Below are 9659 nucleotides of genomic sequence, written 5' to 3'. Positions count from 1 at the left end.
TTACAACACGAGGAATTGCAACGGAAGGCATGCGCGTTGTTGTGAAAGGGTTTGGAAGGGAGGGCGCGGTGTCGCCGGGTGACGAGTTGCAGAGAAAAATCGTCGCAACACAGAATTGTAAAGGGAGGGGCGCGCATCGCGGCACGAGGAATTGCAGGGTTAAGCACACGCGCCGCGGCGAAAAGGGTTTGAGAGGAGGGCGCGGGTTGCTGGATAACAAGTTGAGGGTGGAGAGAAGCGTAGCATCGCGATTTGAATGACTAAAACACTTCTAAAATTTTGTAATTAAGTTTTCGTTTTTTGAAAAGTGAATTATTAGATAATTAATTTGACTGTATGTAGAATTTAGTACTTAAACTTTTTTAACGACAAATTAAAAATAAAAATTCAGGTACACGTGAAGTTAATAAAAAAAATAGTTTGACGATAAATTTAGTTAACTATCACTTTAGATAAAATTGACTAAGTTTTTATCCAAAATAAATGCTATAGTACCTATCATTTTATACCTAAATTACTAAAAAAAATAAATAAATAATATTTAATAAATTTTACATAATTTATTTTTTATTTTAAATATTTTATTTTTTACTTTAAAAAAAATTAAGCAATTTAAACACCATAAGTCCATAATAAAGCCACCGTAAAACTCACCTTCATCCAAATTAAATTTCAAAATAACAAATACTCTTCCTTTTTTTAAGAAAGCTTCTTTCCCACAAGGAAAAGTCTAGGAGGCCAGCAATTCTATTGAATTTTGGCCAGCATGTAACCAGCAGAGACATGTGAGCCATTAGATGAAATCTCACACCAATCTCACACCATCAAATTATCATTAATGGCTAGTTGATGGCTAATAATTACAAAAGTTGCTGTCCCCCTAGCATTGCTCTTCCCACAAATCCCAAACCCTTTTTAAGTTTTAACACAATAACACCTTTCCCCTTCTAACCCTAAACACACAGACCGAACTCTCAATCCGCTGCTGTTGCCTTCCTGCTTCGTGCCCTCGCACCTCCGTCAGCCTCCGACGCGTTCGCCTCTCTGATGCGTCCACCTCTACTCTGTCGCGTCTGCCTTTGATCCTCACGTGGGATTCTTCCTCTCGTCGCGTCCAGCTACTCGCCGAGTTGCTGTCTCTCTCCGTCTCCCCTATCTCTCCTTTGGGTTTGAGCGGTACATCTCCTTCACCTTATCCCAATTGCCTTCTAATGTGTAATGTGCAAATATTTTTACTGCATAACTCTTAAGTAACAATTCAGCTAAAATATTACTGATTATGTTCAGAGATAATCATAAATCTTAAAGTAAATAAATAAATAAGTAATTTTTAATCGAAATTGGGGGAAGAGTGACCCTTTATAATACTCTGCACACACACATACGTACTCCGCTAATCACTCATCATTAATCACTGTATATTTTTTTGTTTTTAAGTCAAATAACATGAAATTAAGCATCTTTGGAAACTTTTACCCAATTCTCTAGTTCATCTTCTTCGGATATTTCTTCGATTTCTTCTGCTTTGGTTATGGTTGTTAAATAATATGCGAATTCTAAGACCATGGGACGTTTCATGAATTTCTTGTGTTAAGGTTTAGTATATGTTATAGTTATACTTAGTAGCTAGCATCCTATATCATTTGCATTTATTGAATCTAATGTGCTTTCAGCTTTATCTTTTCATTATTGTAATGTATTGTTTAAGAAAGCAAATTTTCATAGGTCATTTTCCTTTGTAAATCATTTTGAGAATATATATTATTTGTCATATTTAAATTAGATAATAGAAATGCTAATTGTTGATGTATTCTTGATTATGATGAGTTATTGTTATTATGAATTTATGATTAAATAGGTAATTAATTTATAGTGGTATTTATAAATATCATTAACCACTTAGTTCACTCAATTTAAGTTAGGATCCAACAAATAAGTTTACAAAGCAAAACATATAAGTCGTAATATAACTTAAAATTTAGGAACTTAGATGACATATTTTCAACCTTGAATAAGGTCTAGTAATTTAGTACAAACTAGAATTTTATGTTTTGATTTGAATAAGTTGGAGGTTTTAGAGTGGTTTTGGGCTTTGGATTAATATCTTGGTTAGAAGCAAAGCTTAGGTAATATTTAATCTCAATTAATCTAAGAGTGGAGTTAGAAAGAGAACATCAATGGTCCTAGAATCTTTCCTTAAGGATGACTAAAATATAGAAAAATTAGATTGAGAAGTTCAGCTACGGTAAACTTAAATTTAAGGATCAAATGATGGATTAAGTAACTTTGAGTGATTGGTATCATTATGGGTAAGTAATTTAAGTTTGAAATCTTTTTAGACTAAAATCTTTAAAATGGTCTTGGAACAAAGTCATATATATGACTTGTATATTATTTGAATTAGCGCAAATGACTAGTATTAATTTTACTTTTCTGCATGTAATTAATGATTTTCTAGACTGATTTAGAGAGTCATTTGCTTATTTATTGAAGAAACAATGCAAGGTCATCATGATGATCATACAAAGGAAATAGATGGCTCAAAGAAAAATTTGAAGACCAACAGCACACCAAAAGAAAGAACTAGCTCAAAAGAAATCTCAGCTTGAAGCTTACTCAAGAAGCACTTGTGAAGATAATGTTTTTGTGTTAAAGCTTGTGTGTTTCAATTGTTTGTATGTTTGGAACATGTTCTGTTCTTTGATGCTGTTGGATTTGATCTAAAGTAAATAATGTTTTATGTTGTTTTTAATTTTCTATTTTCATTTGTTACATTTGCAGGGGAGAGGAAATAATTGATGACAACAATGATAGTAACAAATGTTAGAAGATACAAGTTTCTTTGATTATTACATCCTAGAAGAGTCAAGAATATTTTGGTGTACTTGAACTTTTTAAAGTTCTCTGTTATTGGATTTATAATGCTATATAACACTAATGGTAGGAGAAAGTTGTATTTAGTTGAACACGTAGTTTGTGTGTGTGTGTATATATATATATATATATATATATATATATATTGTGTTTAAAAAATTGTTACAAAATATTACTTGTTTTTCTTTTTTTGTTACAAATACTTTTCTGTGACAAAAAAGAAATTGTTATGAAATCATTTGGTAACAAAATTAGCAAATTTTGTAACAAATATTTTTGATACAATTGCTAGTTTTTCTTGTAGTGAAGGTGATTTGGGCTAATTCTCTTTCTTTATATATGCGTTCAGAAACTCTCAGACCTTGATAATGGCAGATCTCAAAGAGCGGCTACTTCCACCAAAACCTGCATCAGCTTTAAATGTAAGAGAGACTGCTAATCGACCATCTGCCTCTGGAAGGCTACCTTTTCAAGGTATGGATGTTCTTGGGCTAAAGAAGCGAGGTCAAGGTATCCGATCATGGATTCGTGTTGACACATCTGGGAACTCCCAAGCAATTGAAGTAGACAAGTTTACAATGATGCGACGTTGTGATCTACCTGCTCGTGATCTTCGCCTTCTTGATCCTCTGTTTGTATACCCCTCAACGATCCTTGGTAGAGAAAAGGCTATTGTTGTAAATCTAGAGCAGATACGGTGTATTATTACGGCAGATGAGGTTCTTCTCTTGAATTCCCTTGATAGTTATGTACTGCACTATGTGATGGAGCTACAACGACGGTTGACAACTGGGGTAGGTGAGGTCTGGCAGTCGGACGGTTCTGACATGAGCCGAAGGAGGGGAAGTAGGACTTTTGAAAATGTCATTAGCAACACTTCCCCTGATTATTTGCCGTTTGAGTTTAGGGCTCTTGAAGTTGCCCTGGAAGCGGCATGCACATTTCTTGACTCTCAGGTTTGTAGGAGTACAAACATAGGGGCTTATTTCTGTTTATGTTTGAAATTATGATATTTCTTTCTTTCTTTATTTCTGGGTAGTTTATCATATTAAGTTTAAATGAACATGTAGATAATCTTAATAATCTTGCCATGCATATTATATGTTATTTTGATTTGATGCATACTCAGAAAGCCCTTTTTGGGAAAGAGGAGAGGAGACCAAGTCCTCAGAATCATTTGTTCCAATGTTTTAGATGAAACCATTATCTGTACCATTACTTTGTTTCAGTTGGATCTTAGAGGTTCTGTATTGTTTGGATTTTTACCCTTACTCCTTTATATGCCCTGATATAAGTTTGTTTGTTTGTTTGTTTGTTTGTTTGTTCTTTCCGTATGGATGGCCTTACCTTGCCTTATGTCATGTTCATGTAATGGGAGGATGGCTTGGCCATGAAGTAACTTCAACAAGTGCCACTTCCATAGTTCCCTTCTTGGCTTACCATTTTAATTTCATGTGTAATGTAGCAAAAGTGTAGCTTCCATGATTTGTTGGTGGTATAAATGTCTCAGCGTTTCTTATTTAATAACTTAAAAGAATGAAAAGAGACCGAAGAAATAAACAAAGTAGGAAGCAAATATGAACGTGCATTTCTCCCCATCCATTTCTGAATTCTTGATCCAATATACTTGCATGGAATATTTCTTTCTTTTCTTTACACGTCCTGGTTCATTTGATCTTGTTAAATTAGTTTGTAATACTATCATTTTTGTTCTGGCAATTTTCAAAAGGCAGCAGAGTTAGAAATTGAGGCTTATCCTTTGCTGGATGAATTAACATCAAAGATCAGTACTCTTAATTTAGAACGTGTTCGTCGACTGAAAAGCAGACTTGTTGCACTGACTAGGAGGGTTCAAAAGGTGGTATTGATCTATATTTTCTTCTTCGTTTACACGATTGCTAATGGAAGGTACCACATTTTGGATCTTACTACATTTTGATGTTGTCTTTTACTTGATGGATATATTCAGGTTAGAGATGAAATAGAGCAACTTATGGATGATGATGGTGATATGGCCGAAATGTACCTTACGGAGAAGAAAAGACGGATGGAGTTATCATTTTGTGGAGATCAGTCGTTGGTTGGATATAGGTCTCTTGATGGTGCATCTATTTCTGCCCCCGTTTCTCCTGTTTCATCACCTCCTGATTCTCGAAGGCTTGAAAAGAGTTTGAGCATTGCTAGGAGTCGACATGAGAGCTCGAGGAGCACTGAGAGTACCACCGAAAGTATAGAAGAGCTTGAGATGTTGCTAGAAGCATACTTTGTTGTCATTGACAGCACGCTAAACAAGTTGACATCAGTAAGCAGTGTTGATTTTGCTAACCTTTTTCTATCTAGCTTCATCACAGTTTATCAATTCATGTTTCTTGTTTCAGTTGAAAGAGTACATTGATGATACGGAAGATTTTATCAACATTCAACTGGTGTGTTTTTTTTATCCTTTCACTTTCATAGTTACCCAAAGGTTCATGTCAATTTCATTTTTCCTGATATGGTCATGTAAACTATTGTGCATGCAAATGAACACACATGTTAATGTTCACACAACCAATACATTATTGGGGGAGAGGGCACTCTAAATTTTGTTATTTGAACCAAAATGGTAAAATAATAGGTGTATGAGATTTTGATGTGACATTGCTGATCATTGACGAGTTCTAGGGGTGAAAAGAACAAATGGCCATATACCAGGAACTGATTTATAGCTTAATAAATCTAGGAGCAGCTGAGCTGACTTCTTTTTATTACAGGATAACGTGCGTAATCAGCTTATCCAGTTTGAGCTTTTGCTCACAACTGCAACATTTGTTGTTGCCATCTTTGGTGTGGTGGCAGGAATCTTTGGGATGAATTTTGAAATCCCATTATTTGATGAACCCACTGCATTCCATTGGGTCCTTATAATTACAGGAGTTTGTGGAGTCTGCATATTTTGTGCATTTGTTTGGTTCTTCAAGTACAGAAGACTCATGCCCCTGTAGACTGCAGCAGTAAGCGAAGCTAAGGTAGACCACCATCTGAAGAAAGATTAAGCAATTGCCTCCTTGCCATTAATTTTATGCCTTCAGCATGAAATGATAGAAATAAAAGGAAAGAGCTGCTCCTAAAAAGTGCATTCTTTCAATTCAATTTTGCATAAAATTTTAGGCGATCGGTATGATATTTCATTCAGCAATGTCTGTAATTTAAGACCGAGTAAATAGTTGAATTGTCATAGCCAAACTTCTTGGTCTCGAATTCACCATATATATGTCAGTCAAATTTAAATTTAAATGTTGCGAAGAAAAGCTAGGTGATGAAATGGAGCTAGAGCTGTGACGTTGTATATATGAAATAATAATGATTTTTTATTTTATTTTATTTTATTTTCATATTCACGGAGAAGAAAGGCTAAGAACCACAGGCCAACCCAAAGTCAACCGCATGCTCAGGTGCCCAAGAAATTAATAGAATAACTAGTTTGATGGTTGGTACTAGACGGCCTTTGACTGTTAGGTTATAAAGAAAACCACTCTTGCAAGTGTTATTGTTAATTATTTAAAACCGGTCCAGAAAATTATCACTGGAAGCAATGCAGAATGGAATTGAATTTTAGTGATGATGAATATGACTCTCAGGTGTGAGTCTTCAGCATCATCACCTCCTACACCTCCCTCTCCTCTTCCCATAAGTTTCGGGCCCGGCAACCTGAGATACTCCTTTTCTGCATCTTCAACTCCTTCGCCGCCCTTCTCGCCGCCATCCTCCATTCATACTTCAGCCGAGAATCTTCCCCTTCTCTGCAAGGCATCAGTATTTTCATTGGATTACCAGCATCCTCAAGTGTTGGAATCTAGGAGCACATGCTTCAAGGATTTGTAAGTCCTAGTTTCTTTATAACATTAGTTTCATGTAAGTAGAATTCACAGTAGCAATAGTTATAGCAACATAAAATTTTATTTTGCATACCAATAAGCTGATAAAATCATATACTAAGGATGAAGATATAACTAACGACTTCTCCCTCTGAATAAGATCAGGTTGGAATGGGTTTTACAAAGATGTTGCAGCTGCTGTAAAGGGTTTCATCGAATCTTCCTAACGCCACATAACAGTTCAAGAATTCAATGCTGTTGTCGATAGAGTTTATTACCAATGGTTATTATTTATTACGTTCAATAGTCAATAGTTCAATTGGATAGCTTAAGTCCACTGCATTCAATCTCCACCAGATTTCTTTTCTCTCTCTTGTAAAACTTAAGTATTATCAACACCAATGAGCTCTGAAGTCTGAACTCATGTTATCAATTTTCCTGATTACTTTTGTGTTCTCTATGTATATTTACATGACATTTCAAAATTCAACATCCAAAATTTATTCTGTTTTTGGGGGGTCTAGGTTAGGGCCAAGTTAGACCCGACCCAAACCCCCAACAGCAACAACTCAATTATAAACGAAAATTGGCCCCCTGAAAAGAAAAAAAAAAAAAAAAAAACGAAAATTGGTCTCTACCATTGACAAGCCAAAACTACCCTGCACTAACTATCTCCTACCCTCAAGAATGTTTTACCCAATCCCAGGCAAAGCTGCCATTGGGGATCTATTTTTGGAGTTCTCTAACATCCTGAATTATGGAATCAATCTCCCATAGAGTGCTATCCTGCTTGATTGCGTCAATAATAGGTAATCAATCCGATTTTATAGTCACTTTTTCTTCTGTCATACTTCTTGCTGGAATGCAAGCTTCTATGGTTGCTAAGGCGTTTGCAATAATACAAGAGTTTGCTTTTATTGATGTTGCAGAGCCTTTACCTATTGTACCATTGTTGTCCCAGATGACCGTTGTTGTTGCTCTAGTGTTGATTGCTGAGGAATATGCTGAATCTACATTAATTTTGAGCCAATTACTCGCGGGGTGGTCTCCAAACTACAAGTATCTGATTCTGAATTTGCTTGTTGGTTGCTGTCTGTGCTGTGAATTCCTCTGTTTGTTTAAATTCTCCTTTAATAAATCTTGCATAGAGTAGTGTCTGTTTTGAGTTTATTTTTGCTTCTCTAAATATAGTCTCATTCCTACCTTTCCAAATTGCCCACATTATAAATCCCAGCCTTCTCCAATGCTGCTCCCTCTCCTCTTTGTTTACTTGACTGTTGTACTGAAGCATAGTTTGAAGCCAATTTCCAATTGTTACATTCACCTTTGTGGGAACGAACTGCAATTGTGACTCGAAACAGATAGCTCTCGCCCAGTCACAGAAGAGTAAGCTATGCTCCTTTCTTCCTGCTTCATATATCCAGTCTATGAACACATGTAGTTTCGGGCGAGAACATAGCCTACCCTTCTGTGACGAAAGCCAGTGCATTCCCACAATGGAGAATGTATATTCAATTAAACCAGTTTAATTATTGTTCGATTTCGATTAGACTATTAAACTATTAAATCGGTTACTTGATCAGTTTAATGACCGGTTCTCGCAACCTAAGTATATATGTATATTAATATATAAGTTGATTAATTTATATATTTATACGAACATGGATATGCTTATTAATAAAGTATTTTTGTATGTATAGAATTAAAAAAAATAATATATTTATTCTCGTTAAGTTACGTACATATATAGATATATTTGTCAATATATTTATATTTATATGTACATAAATAAAACTGGTAAGATATTAATATATATATTAATAGGGATAACATATGTAAATAAAGCATGTATAAAGTTATAGATATTTATATGAAGGCAAAAATATTTATATTTGTTAGTGACTTGTAATTAAATATGTTTATATGTTTTAATATGTATGTTAATATGCACTCAGAAATAAATTAGAATTTGGTGAAATAGTAATATAATACGAATGTATACTAAATAGTATTATACTATTATATATGTATTGTAAAATAATAAAATTATACGTATATTGAAACATATATGTTGATATTATTATAGACGCTATATATAATATACACACGTGTGTATATTAAATTTCATATATGTATTGTGAAAACAGTCGGCTATTAACGAGTTTATAGATTAAAAAAAACGATTTTTTCATTTGTAAAATATTGAAGAAAAAATAATTAAATGAGAAAGTGGGTGTGGGTCACTGTGCGATAGAAGTTTTAGGGAGGGAGTTCTGTTGTTGTTATACATGGAGGATGCTTCGTAAACACGCGTAAAACGTTTTTTGTAAAGATATTTATATGTCGTATTATTATTTAACGTATTAATAAATTAGTTATTTTTAAATTATTTAATAAATAAAAATAAAATCAATTTTTTATGACAATAATAATAAATTTAATTGTTATTAGATCTGGTTGAATCGATTAATTTACATAGCCTATTAGATCATGTTTTTTTTTTAAATAAAAATTATGAATATATTTATCTTTTTATCAAAAAATCTAAACATAATTCGATTTAAATTGTATAAATCGGTTGAAAAAGACTTATAAATACAGAATAATCAAATAATTCGTGCATTGAAAAGAATTTTATTATGATTAGAATAACTCATGCCGTTAGCATATTATTATCATATCATATCATATTGATTTGAAATAATTATAACAAAGACAGTTTTTTAAATTAGTATAATTATGTATCATTCATTAAAGGACAATTCACTTAAATAAATTGTTTCACCTTCAAAATTACGTAAATGCATTGTTTCCAAAACGAAGACACAAATACATTGTTTCACATATCTATAGAAACCGCTACTGGCAGTAGCGGTTTACACAAACACAGAATCTGCTGCTGTCAGTTGCGGATTACGTTGAGTTGTG

The 9659-nt window shown here is 33.7% G+C and overlaps 1 protein-coding gene across 6 annotated transcripts; it reads left to right on the top strand.

Moving 5' to 3' along the window:
• Positions 1 to 937: 937 nt before the first annotated feature.
• Positions 938 to 6232, top strand: LOC130944460 (magnesium transporter MRS2-1-like). Of its 6 annotated transcripts, none has more exons than XM_057872792.1 (8): positions 938 to 1176; positions 2506 to 2675; positions 2782 to 2940; positions 3224 to 3830; positions 4604 to 4735; positions 4844 to 5176; positions 5253 to 5300; positions 5628 to 6232. In XM_057872792.1, the coding sequence occupies exons 4-8, from the start codon at positions 3243 to 3245 to the stop codon at positions 5856 to 5858; spliced, it is 1332 nt and encodes a 443-aa protein (XP_057728775.1). In that variant the 5' UTR covers positions 938 to 1176; positions 2506 to 2675; positions 2782 to 2940; positions 3224 to 3242; the 3' UTR covers positions 5859 to 6232. The 6 variants fall into 6 exon arrangements, with proteins under 6 accessions (XP_057728775.1, XP_057728774.1, XP_057728776.1 ...); XM_057872791.1 differs by having other exon boundaries at positions 2494 to 2658; XM_057872793.1 differs by having other exon boundaries at positions 2494 to 2675; positions 2782 to 2881.
• The last annotated feature ends 3427 nt before the right edge of the window (positions 6233 to 9659 follow it).

This window comes from Arachis stenosperma, chromosome 8 (assembly GCF_014773155.1).
Source record: "Arachis stenosperma cultivar V10309 chromosome 8, arast.V10309.gnm1.PFL2, whole genome shotgun sequence".
In the NCBI taxonomy this organism is placed as follows: Eukaryota; Viridiplantae; Streptophyta; class Magnoliopsida; order Fabales; family Fabaceae; genus Arachis; species Arachis stenosperma.
This window is presented reverse-complemented; position numbering and strand designations above follow the sequence as displayed.

Coding starts and splice junctions, on each gene's coding strand:
- LOC130944460 (XM_057872794.1), top strand. CDS start 3,243: ATGGCAGATCTCAAAGAGCGGCTACTTCCACCAAAACCTGCATCAGCT. Junction 3,831..4,603: donor GCACATTTCTTGACTCTCAG/GTTTGTAGGAGT, acceptor AATTTTCAAAAG/GCAGCAGAGTTAGAAATTGA. Junction 5,177..5,252: donor CGCTAAACAAGTTGACATCA/GTAAGCAGTGTT, acceptor TTCTTGTTTCAG/TTGAAAGAGTACATTGATGA.